The sequence below is a fragment of the Esox lucius genome, chromosome 4 (genome assembly GCF_011004845.1).
Source record: "Esox lucius isolate fEsoLuc1 chromosome 4, fEsoLuc1.pri, whole genome shotgun sequence".
NCBI lineage: Eukaryota > Metazoa > Chordata > Actinopteri > Esociformes > Esocidae > Esox > Esox lucius.
Window position 1 is genome coordinate 33,469,325 of NC_047572.1, and position 12,170 is coordinate 33,481,494.

The window sequence follows — 12,170 nt, forward strand, 5'->3', positions numbered from 1 at the left end:
AGGGATATACAGCGATTGGGTGAGGTTAGGTGGGTTTTATGACATACTGACATTTTTGTCTATAAGCACAAAAGGATTCCTATGTTGGAGCATTTTGGATTTCCTCATAGCTTGGATTAGTGACTGACTTTAAATGGGCGTGGTTTGAGCATGTGCAAGTATAAAAAACACCTGGTAACGATGCAAGTGCACTTAACTGTTCCTGGCTGAAGTCCTTCAAAATGGGTAACTGGATTATTAACCATGGGCTGACGTACTTCATACTGGTAAGAACATGAATTCTAACGAACTCATACTGGCAGAGTTCGTGTAAATGAATGCGATGAATTATTTCGGCTTCTGTCTAGCGCCAGGTTGCGAATCAGATTGATGCCCAATATGCGTATTGATGACTTTTAATATCCTTATTGAAGTCCTGAAAAGTATTTTTCATAAAATGAATGAGTGTTAATTAAAAAAGATAAATGAATAACATTATGGTTATTCCCCTGTTGTGATAACGTACTGGTTGTTCATACAGGTGGTCTGGATGGCCATCAACACATTCCTGTTTGTTTGGTTCTACTTCTTGTACGATTTGGGGGATCGGTTTATCTACACGAGACACATTTTAGGGGTGAGTCTTACCCTACCATTTAGGACGTGTATGGTATAAGCAAGTCACATGCACCATAATGCATGCATTTGATTGAATACGTCGTTCGTCATGACCGAGTGTTACTGAAGTTATGTTGGATAGCGCCTTGCGTGTTGACATCGGCGTCTTTGGTCTTTCAGTCCGCGCTGTCGTGGGCGAGAGCTCCTGCAGCGGTCCTCAACTTCAACTGCATGCTGATTCTCCTGCCTGTGTGTCGGAACCTGCTGTCTCTCATCCGGGGCTCCTTTATGGTAAGACCCGGTTCTCGACCGAGGTGAAATCAGTTTCATATTTGAGATTCAACAGACATTCACATTGGTACCTCGGTTCCGGCACCCTTCCACATTTCGGGACCGTGGTAAAAGCAAACCAGGTACTTGCCGACATGTCAGCTGAAGATTATAGTATTAAAAATAACTTTCATCAACACCAATCCACATGCTAAATACTATACCTCATTTCATATGGTCAAAAGGGTCTTTATTGATTTATTAATAATCAATAAATTAATGGAAACACGTTACATTTTATATATCTTAAATGTAGTGGAACAATAATGGTCATTGAAACTTCAAACTGGATGCATGTAATACTGGAAATAGCTGGCCTAATTGTTCAATCTTTGTTTTGGTGAAAAAAGTAATTATGGATTTATAAATAATCAAGTAATCCAGCAAATTTTAGAATAATAAACATCAGGTTTGAAGTGTGCGTGACCGCTATTGAGAAGTGTATTGAAGGTATATGGAATTGAACTTTTTTCCATTGATTTATTGAATATTAATAATAGATTTTGATGATATTCAGATTACGTGTGTTTTATTGATTATTAATAAATCACAAAATATTTTTGCCACCAAACCAATGTTTTAACAAGGAGCTTGTTTTAGACTAATATGCATCAGGTTTGAAGTTTCTATTTTCATTTTTGAAAAAGATATTGAAGATTTAATGTTTTATTGATTATTAATAAATCAATAAATATTTTCCACTCCAAAACAAATGTTGAACAAGTGGGCCAGCTATTAATAGAGTATTAGGCATCATGTTTTAAGTTTCTATGATCATTATTGAAAAATATATTGAAAATGTACAGAAATAAATGTATTTTCATTCATTTATTATACATAAATCCAAAATGACTTCAAATAGACAACGTTTGAAAAAGTAGGCCAGCTATTTTTAGACTAATATGCATCAGGTTTGATGTTTCTATGACCATTATTGAAAAATAAGTTGAAGATATACTTATTGTCATGGGTTTTATTGAGTATTAGTAAGTAAAAAAAAAACAGTTTCCACCAAAACAAAGGTTGAACAACTAGGCCAGCTTGTTTTAGACTAATGTGCGCCATGTTTGATGTTTCTAGATACTTTTTGAAAAACATATTGATACACAGATTTAAATGTTTTATTGATTATTAATAAATCAAGACCATTTTCATCAAATCTAAACTTGAACAAGTAGGCCAGCTGTTTTTAAAGTACTAGGCATCAGGTTTGAAGTTTCTAAGACCATTATAGAAAAATATACTTACTTTACACCACTGAGTGTAACGACCTGGCCTGGGGATAGTTAGAGGGTGGGGTCATGCAGTGAAATGGTCTAATTTCAACACATCATGTGTAAAAGTTGTTATTTGAAGATAACGGCCCTGAAATCCAACACTACTGTTGTTTGCTCCTTGGGGTTTAAGGCCGGGTGTCTCTGTAAAGCACTTTGTGACAACTGCTGTTGTAAAAACAGCTTTATAAATACATTTGATTGATTGATTGAACTATAAAACAGATTTTAGAATTAAATGGTTGATTTGTTCTGCCGATAGATGTGATGTTGATGGGCTTTTATTGACTTTGATTGGCATTTCCCTAATTATTTGTATTTTACTTATTTTTCTTGCTGTTTCAGTGCTGTGGACGAACTATAAGGAAACAATTGGACAAAAACATCAGTTTCCACAAGCTTGTGGCCTACATGATAGCCCTGATGACAGGTTTGGAGTTCCTGCTTTATGATCAGATAACCTTGAAACCTGTCTTGAAGTTACGTGGCTAAAAGAGTAGAAAGAGCGGAGGAGACTGAGGCCAATTATTGATTCTGGTGTTATTGTAATACATAGCTCTAACCGGGTTTAGTTAGAGATGTCATTGAAAACATTAGCTTCATTGGAGGAATACCTGTAAATCAGTCAATGTAGATTCAAATTCTTAAAAGATTGATAACCACTTTTGAAAACTATAAATTTTATTATCTGTGCAAGCATGCAGGATATTTAAACCAACTTTTTATTGATTTCTATGCATTTCTGTCCTTTGGTGACATTTTAAAACCTTCCACTTTGGGCTGAATGTGTAATATGTTGGTTAAATGCGAATGATCTGTAAGTGGAGTTACTATCCTGCCTTAGTTGGCCACCCAATTCCAAGTTTAAAACTGATATTAAATTCAAATGTAAATCTATGAGGTCAATTAACTAACGAATTAACAAATTACCAGAATCAAACCTGTCGTTTTTCCTGTTTTTTGTTGATGCAGCTGTTCACATTATTGCCCATTTGGTGAACGCGGAGCGGTACTACAACAGTAGACATGGGGATTATGACGAGCTCAGCACGGCCCTGTCTAATCTGGGCGACACAGCCAACACCACTTACCTCAACCCAATCCGCTCGTTATCCACTGTGAGGATGATCTTTTTTAAATGTATTTCACGTGTATTTTACTAGCTTGGTGTCATGAAGAACAAATCTCTTTTACAAGAGGGACCATAACACACCACAAAGCACTACAGTTTTTTTACACATTGACCCAAAAAAGTTGTTATAGCAGGAGCAAGTAGCAGTTAACACATTGAAATGCATGTCTGCCAAAAATCTACTGGTAACTAGAGATCACGTAAATATTTTACTACTGTATTATCATGCTTTATATGTCATTGTAACTAGAGGTCCCAGTCATTTTCAATAGCACCAATGTTTCGAAAAAGGTCCTGCCATTTTTGCAGGCTCATGGCTAATATAACTGGGTTCGTTCTGATCATCTCCTTCTGCCTCAGACTCCGATTCTCCTGGTGTTCACATCCATCGCTGGGCTCACAGGCGTGGTCATCACGTTGGCCCTCATCCTCATGATCACCTCATCCATGGAGGTCATCAGGCGCAGCTACTTTGAGGTCTTCTGGTTCACCCACCACCTCTTCATTGTGTTCTTTGCTGGACTGGTGTTCCATGGTGCCGGGTGAGGCTTGGTCAAGATCAGCTCTGTTCATTTCCAGGGGAGATGTTGGTCGGTGGTTATTCGTTACAGGTTGTCCTTTGTCTACAGGCGAATCGTGCGGGGTCAGACAGCCACCGACCCACCCCATGATCCTAAGCATTGTGATGATGAAGTAGACGAGTGGGGGATGGAGGAAAATTGTCCCATTCCCCAGTTTGCTGGAGGGTTTCCACAGGTAAGACGTCAATTTGCGTATTCTAAAATTGTCAAGAATCAAGTATGTGCCTTTTCTCACCAGGGGTATGTTTCCACCAGATATTCTGGGGGGGGAACATGCAGTATGCGATGACAGTAAAACACAATGTTTTTTTATTTTCCTGTCAGGTATGACAGTCATTCATACATGGTTTTATTATTTTGACACACTTTCCTGAAACATTTTAGCATTTAAGGCACATTTTAAAACCCTGTTACCAATATTACATTATTTGCACATTGTGTTCAGGTCCTTTCAAAGTATCAACAATGTATTGTAGCTCAACAAAGATGATTTAAACATTAAATAAGGTTCTCCTAAAAATGTGGAGTGGACCAGGAAATTAAGTAGACTGAGTGAAAAGAAATCATCAATGACAATGTTGTCTTTCTACAAAGGTCATGATCTACCTTGTTTTCTATCACTACATTGAAAACAGATTGTTTCTAGGCCAACCAGCCCAAAAGAGCTGACGCATGTTGTTATCAGAACATCATTTACCACATTTTATATTCATTATCCATCTGGAGCTGGAGTTGATCTTTAAATTATGTTTAATCTTTAAATTATGTCATCACAACTTTGATGTTTTTAAATAACATCAAATAACATTTTCAATGTAATGTATTTAAATGGATAAATACAGCTTTTACGTTACAGGTATTCATTCCAATATTATCGCTTTCATAATAAACTTGTGTATTTTCAGTCTGTGTATCCAGCTTAAGGAATGCCTGAGCTACTAATGGAAAATAGGTTAGGCTCTGGACCCTGATCCACTATAACAATCATTTTCTGATATTTTCTGTCCTCTTTACTCACATAGCATCTGTAGATGTCAACAACTTTTATGAAAACGTTTGCTCAACGTTATCAAATCTTTTCTATGAAATTAATGATCTTGTTGGAAGGAATTTGAGACACACGATAATTAGGCCTATGTTTTGTGTTCTTCCAGCAGATAGGCACCTTATATCCCTCTCTTGGCTTCTCTCAAAAGCCAATCACGATTGGTCCCTGAATATGACACCAGAGGCTGCAGGAAGTGGTGTTTTTGGGGCCAGTAGGAGGCACTCGTCCATCTGGTCTGATGATCACAAAGCCCCAGGGTAGTGAGGGGGATATTGGCCTGCGTACGGCGCAGTCTTTCAAATGGGATGTTCTGTGCGCCTCTTTACTGTCTATGGTTACTAAAGGTCCAATGATAACTTCAGGGTAGGACTGTCTCTGGTGTCCTGGCTTAATGTCCAATCTGTCCCATAACATCATGGTCCCCAAATTCCAGTTGAATCATTCACCCATAGGACACATCATTCATGATGTCCTATTCACAATTATAGCCTTATAGCAACTCCAAAGCAGGAACGGGAGTGTTGAAGTTGTAGACACGTGTCCTCCAATGCGCCTCAAAATGCCACACAGCTCCTCAAACAGGAGGGGTTTGACTGAAAACCAAAGCATAAAGTTACATTCATGGTACTATAAAACCTGAGAATGCTTGAAAACCCATGGAAACCTGTTGTCAGTTGAATGCCCAAAAATATAAATTTTATAGTGTAACATTTTGGAAATACTGTTCAATACTATACTTACATACAGTTAGGTCCAGAAATAATTGGACACTGACACAAGTTTTTGTTATTTTGACTGTTTACCAAAATGTTACAGTTAAATAATGAATATGGGCTTTAAGTGCAGTCTCTCAGCTTTAATTTGAGCGCATTCACATCCAAATTGGAGGAAGGGTTTAGGAATTACAGCTTGTTAATATGTAGCCCCTCTTTTTCAAGGGACCAAAAGTATTTTGACAGTTGACTCAAAAGCTGTTTCATGGACAGGTGTGGGCTATACCTTCATTATTTCTTCATCAATTAAAAAGGTAAAAGGTCTGGAATTGATTCCAGGTGTGGCATTCACATTTGGAAGTGGTTGCTGTGAACCCACAACATGCAGTCAAAGGAGCTCTCAATACAAGTAATACAGGCCATCTATAGGCTGCAAAAAAGAAAAAAAAAGAGAGAGATAGCAGGAACTTTAGGAGAAGCCAAATCAACAGTTTCGTACCTTCTGAGGACAAAAGAACACACTGGTGAGCTCTGCAACACAAAAAGGCCTGGACGTCCACGGAAGACAACAGTGGTGGATGATAGTAGGATATTTTCCATGGTAAAGACACACCCATTCACAACATCCAGCCAAGTGAAGAACACACTCCAGGAGGTAGGCATATCATTATCCAAGTCTACTATAAAGAGAAGACTTCAGGAGAGCAAATACAGAGGGTTCACCCACAAGGTGCAAACCATTCATAAGCCTTAAGAATAGAAAGGCCAGATTAGACATTACCAAAAAAACATCTAAAGAAGCCATCCCAGTTCTGGAACAGCATTCTTTGGACAGATGAAACTAAGGTCAACCTGTACCAGAATTTTGGGAAGAAGTAAGGAGAGGGCTTGGAACGGCCTGGCAAAGCATCACAAAGGAGGAAACCCAACGTTTGGTGATGTCCATGCGTTCCAGACTTCAAGCAGTCATTGCCTGCAAAGGATTCTCAACAAAGTATTACAAATTTAGATTTTTTTCATGATTTGTCCAATGACATTTGAGCCCATGAAATAAAGGGACTGTATGAACATTTTTCCAATTCCTAAACGTTTCATACGATATTTTTGTTCAACCCCTTGAATTAAAGCTGAAAGTCTGCACTTCAATTGCATCTCGGTTGTTTCATTTCAAATCCATTGTGGTGGCGTACAGAGCCCAAATTATGAAAAGTGTGTCAGTGTCCAAGTATTTCCAGACCTAACTGTATTTTAGCAATAGAATGTAGTGTTTGGACATAGTATTTTTCCGATACATTCAATAACATTTTCTCAATGGTTGTATAGTATTCTACGTTGTATTTTTTTTTTACTACAGAATGCTTTTGAATTATACAGTAGATTCTATAGTATTCTTTAGTAAACTGATGATGTTTTTCAGGTGGATGATGTCTACTGACACATCTCAATCTCACCCAAATGGTGTACAACCAAAAACAACATCTGTTATGGGAAGGTTCTGGTCACAGATCCAGTATAAGCTGTGTTCCTATCTCCCTACAGACCTGGATGTGGGTCATTGGTCCCATGGTCCTCTATGTGTGCGAGCGCTTGTTACGCTTCGTCCGCTACTTGCAGAGCGTCCAATACAGAAAGGTAAGTGTGCTCTGCAATAACCAGTTACCCTTCAGTGTGATTGACAGATGTTGTGTATTCTCATCCAGTGATCTGATAATCAATACATCACGCTCCTTCTTCAGATAGTGGTCTGATAATCAATACATCACTCTCTTTCAGATTGTGATACGGCCATCCAAAGTGCTGGAATTGCAGCTGATGAAGAATGGTTTCAAGATGGATGTGGGCCAATATGTCTTCCTGAATTGTCCATCCATCTCCCAGCTGGAGTGGCACCCCTTCACCATGACCTCTGCGCCCGAAGAGGACTTCTTCAGTGTGCACATCCGCTCCGCAGGGGACTGGACCCAGAAACTCATCAGCGTCGTTGAGCAGCTTCCCGCGGGAGCTCAGGGACCCAAGTAAGATCCCAGTTTCTAAAGAAAAGCAGCCACTGCCTAATACTGTGGCTGCCAGACCCGCATCTTTCTTGATGAGTGTGAGGCATCACAGGTCCATCTCAGATGCACAGATGTAAATTACTGAATGAGAGTTAACTTTAGCTGGTGGAATCCTCCTGCCAATCGTTGCTGTGGGCCTTGACTCAACCCCTGTCGTTTAGAATGAGCGTGGACGGTCCGTTCGGCACAGCCAGTGAGGATGTGTTTGACTACGAAGTGGCCATGCTTGTTGGTGCTGGTATTGGAGTCACTCCCTTTGCCTCTGTCCTCAAGTCCATCTGGTACAAATCCAAAGAGTCCAACCCCAAGCTGAGCACCAGAAAGGTAGGTGGGACCGACAGCATCTGATTTTACAGAGGAGGTATTATCTACACAGCTTGAAACCTAGAAAACCAGTTTGACTGGTTAACAAAGTCGTCATCCTTCACTCTGCACTAGAATGCTTCTGAGACAAAGAATTTATCTGTTAATTCAGGTGTTTAACGAAAGGTTCGTGCAAATGCAAACTAACTTGATACAGGGCATGGTCATGGGAAGACAACCTGGAAAAGACAGTATCATTTTTGACAGGATCAAATGAAATCAAATTTTATTTATAAAGCCCTTTTTACAACAGCAGTTGTCACAAAGTGCTTTACAGAGACACCCAGCCTTAAACCCCAAGGAGCAAACAACAGTAGTGTTGAATTTCAGTGGCTAGGAAAAACTCCCTAAGAAGGTCGAATTTTAGGAAGAAACCTAGAGAGGACCCAGGCTCAGAGGGGTGACCAGTCCTCTTCTGGCTGTGCCGGGTGAGATATTAAGAGTGCACTGTTGTTCGTTAAAATAAGAAGGTTGAAGGAAACCTCCCTATATTTCCCATAATGGAGACTGTGAATGCATGGACATTTCTAAGAAAGGTGTCTTCCCCTTTAACATTAACTAGGTTCCACACAGCTGACTGGGTCATCAGGTCCCTGCTACTTTACTGCATGTTTACTCAATGCTCTCCCCTCAGGCAGAAAGTTGAGGTCTATCAGGACTAAAACCTCTCGCCACAAGGACAGTTTCTGTCCTAAAGCAGTAGGCCATGGACATGCCCCATGACCATGAACCAAATTGACTATATCCCACTCCCCAGATATACACAATCCTCAACTGGACAAATATATAACCCCTCCCCACATATACACAACCCTCAACTGGACAAATCTATAACCCCTCCCCACATACACACACAACCCTCAACTAGACAAATCTATAACCCCTCCCCACATACACACACAACCCTCAACTAGACAAATCTATAACCCCCCCCCCCCCCCCCCCCACATTCACACACAACCATCAACTGGATAAATCTATAACCCCTCCCCACATACACACACAACCCTCAACTAGACAAATCTATAACCCCTCCCCACATACACAACCCTCAACTAGACAAATCTATAACCCCTCCCCACATACACAACCCTCAAATAGACAAATCTATAACCCCTCCCCACATACACAACCCTCAACTAGACAAATCTATAACCCCTCCCCACATACACACAACCCTCAACTGGACAAATCTATAGCCCCTCCCCACATACACACAACCCTCAACTAGACAAATCTATAACCCCTCCCCACATACACACACAATCCTCAACTGGACAAATCTATAACCCCTCCCCACATACACACACAACCCTCAACTAGACAAATCTATAACCCCTCCCCCACATACACACACAACCCTCAACTGGACAAATCTTGCACCTTACATATTTTCTTTAGTAATTTATTTCTTCTCCATCTACAGTTTTTCTGCTCAGTCCACTGTTCTTATTTGTTTTTACTTCCCTTATTCTTTTTGTCCTAATTGTTGCACCAACAGCCAGAACAAATTCCTTGTTTGTTGTGAAACTTACTTGGCAATAAAACGTTTAGTGATACTGATTAAAATGGTGGATGCCTTCGATGATGATGATGCTAAAATGGGCTTTCTGCTCAGTTGTGTTGGTATACCTTATGTAGACATTTACCCGCCTCTATTCCATGTGTCAAATAAGGTTGGATTAAGAAACAATACTGTATTACCACACACAACAATGTGTATTTTATAGATGTTTAAAAAGCATGTAACACAATTATAATCAATATATAATAAAAATGTCTGTAAAGGAGACATTAAATATTTTTGGATGAATCCTTGGGTTCAGTTCAGGGTAAATATGTCATGTGCTAGGCTAGGCTGAAGTAGTTACATCTTTAAGTTACTGTACAACGTTACAGCACAACATGCTTGGGCATTTTATAGTGAATAAAACCCTGACTACTACTCTTACTACTACAGTTTAACACACGGACAGTTTATGAAAATAATTATAATATAATTATAATATAAATAATATAATGTCCTTTTTATATCAGAGGTGATGTGTTAACCCTCCAGCTGTTCCACTTCCTCTGGTATTACTTGGTTTGAAACGACATTGTCATGATTACTTCCTGGTTGCAGATCTACTTCTACTGGCTGTGCAGAGAGACCCACGCCTTCGAATGGTTTGCAGACCTGCTGCAGGTGCTGGAACGGGAGATGGAGGAGAGGGGCATGGGCGACTTCCTCACCTACAAACTCTTCCTCACTGGATGGGACCAAAGCCAAGTATGTGAGGCAGCCGGAAAGCACACACACATACACACACACAGAGTATACAGTACTGTATCTGTCATCTTACTTCCGCCTCAGGCAACACATGTGATGGTTCATGCTGATAAGGACACAGACGTCATCACCGGTCTGAAGCAGAAGACTAACTACGGCCGACCCAACTGGGACAAGGAATTCGAACAAGTGCGAGCAGAGAATCCAACGTAAGTTTGTGGACGGGACAGTTCTCTTGTGTAGATTTAATCGGTCGGATAGCAGACGTTCATGAATGGGAGGGCTAATTGTTAGATAGCAGATGTTCATGAATGGAAGGGCTAGTTGTCAGATAACAGACGTTCATGAACGGGAGGGCTAGTTGTCAGATAACAGACGTTCATGAACGGGAGGGCTAGTTGTCAGATAACAGACGTTCATGAATGGGAGGGCTAGTTGTCTGATGGCAGACGTTCATGAACGGGAGGGCTAGTTGTCTGATGGCAGACGTTCATGAACGGGAGGGCTAGTTGTCAGATAGCAGACGTTCATGAACGGGAGGGCTAGTTGTCAGATAGCAGACGTTCATGAACGGGAAGGCTAGTTGTCAGATAGCAGACGTTCATGAATGGAAGGGCTAGTTGTCTGATAATAGCAGGAGTGATTCCTCTAAGTCTATGGTTACTGTGTGCCCTAGACAGTTCTGTATTTTTCTCCTCTCCACAGGTCAGTGGTGGGCACATTCCTGTGTGGCCCGGCCGCCTTAGCCTCCGTCTTGGCAAAGAAATGTGTCAAGTACACTGACGTGGATCCCAGAAAGACCAAATTCTACTTCAACCAGGAGAACTTCTGAGCAATATAACACCGTATTTGCACTCTCTGCAGGACAAGCTGGTTCTTTTCACTTCCTGAAGGTTTGCGACAAATATGTTTTAGACAATTCTTCTGAAGACAATAGACAATGACAGATTCTCATGTGCTGTCACGGAGCTGGCTGCCACAGTGACATTTGTTGGTTGTCTGTCAGCTATTGAATACTCTTTGTTAAATCCTACCGTCACAGAGTATTGACACTCCCTGTCCACAGAAAAAACAAAACCTGTACTTCAGTTTGTACCACTCAGGGATTGGCTGGGTCCTTTGTTTTGATCCATTAACCACAATGTTATTAATCACAGATGTTTGTACAGAAGTACATTTTATGATTACTGTAAATTACTGTGTTACATACAGTGTCCTCCAGAGTTGTAAGACTGCTTGGTAAAGAATGTTTTTCATCTTGATCTTACACTCATCTGAGCATTTGAGGTGAAATTGTTCAATGAAAACTATTCTTAAGCATTGTTTTCTTACATATCTGGACCATTGATTGGCATCCTCCATTTAATACTTTGTGTAACCTGCTTTACCCAAGATAAGTCTTCCATGTTTGTTGGTGATGCTGAATACAGGAAGGGATCTGAGAACTTTCATTCATACAAACTCTGGAACCTTCCTTGCTTGTGGACTCTCCTCTTCAGCTCACCCCACAGGTTTGTCAAGTGACTGGAACGGTCAGTGAAACGTTCGTGTGGATCTGGAGGAATTCTTTTGATCACTGTTGATTTATCCAAGTAGGGGCAGCCAGAGCTTGCTTTAAAATCTCTTGGTTCTTGATGAAGCCAAGTATCCAGGTTCCCAGGGCCTATTGGAAGCAAAAGAATAAAGAACAGCTCCACAACATATCTACCATACTTCACATTGGACTGCAGGTTTATATCTGCATGACCATTTAGCCAAAAAGCTTTATTTGTCTGATTAAATAAAATGTATTTTCCTCAGCCTTTT

The 12,170-nt window shown here is 40.3% G+C and overlaps 1 protein-coding gene across 2 annotated transcripts; it reads left to right on the forward strand.

The window, feature by feature from the left end:
- The first annotated feature begins 155 nt into the window (after positions 1-155).
- Positions 156-12,163, forward strand: nox1 (NADPH oxidase 1). 2 transcript variants are annotated; one of them, XR_829528.4, is made up of 14 exons: positions 156-266; positions 521-616; positions 778-888; positions 2,547-2,631; positions 3,174-3,319; positions 3,694-3,875; positions 3,963-4,089; positions 7,215-7,307; positions 7,449-7,690; positions 7,891-8,053; positions 10,218-10,364; positions 10,449-10,573; positions 11,070-11,257; positions 11,795-12,163. XR_829528.4 is itself a non-coding variant. In XM_010903361.4 (13 exons), exons 1-13 carry the CDS (start codon positions 222-224, stop codon positions 11,194-11,196), a joined length of 1,689 nt encoding a protein of 562 aa, XP_010901663.1. In that variant the 5' UTR covers positions 156-221; the 3' UTR covers positions 11,197-12,163. The 2 variants fall into 2 exon arrangements, 1 of the variants encoding a protein (XP_010901663.1); XM_010903361.4 differs by having other exon boundaries at positions 11,070-12,163.
- The last annotated feature ends 7 nt before the right edge of the window (positions 12,164-12,170 follow it).

What these genes read in the sequence shown, in the direction of transcription:
- nox1 (XM_010903361.4), top strand. Translation starts at nt 222, where the DNA reads ATGGGTAACTGGATTATTAACCATGGGCTGACGTACTTCATACTG. An exon ending in TTGCTGGAGGGTTTCCACAG is followed by an intron (nt 4,090 to 7,214) that starts GTAAGACGTCAA and finishes ATCTCCCTACAG; the next exon opens with ACCTGGATGTGGGTCATTGG. An exon ending in CTGGATGGGACCAAAGCCAA is followed by an intron (nt 10,365 to 10,448) that starts GTATGTGAGGCA and finishes CTTCCGCCTCAG; the next exon opens with GCAACACATGTGATGGTTCA.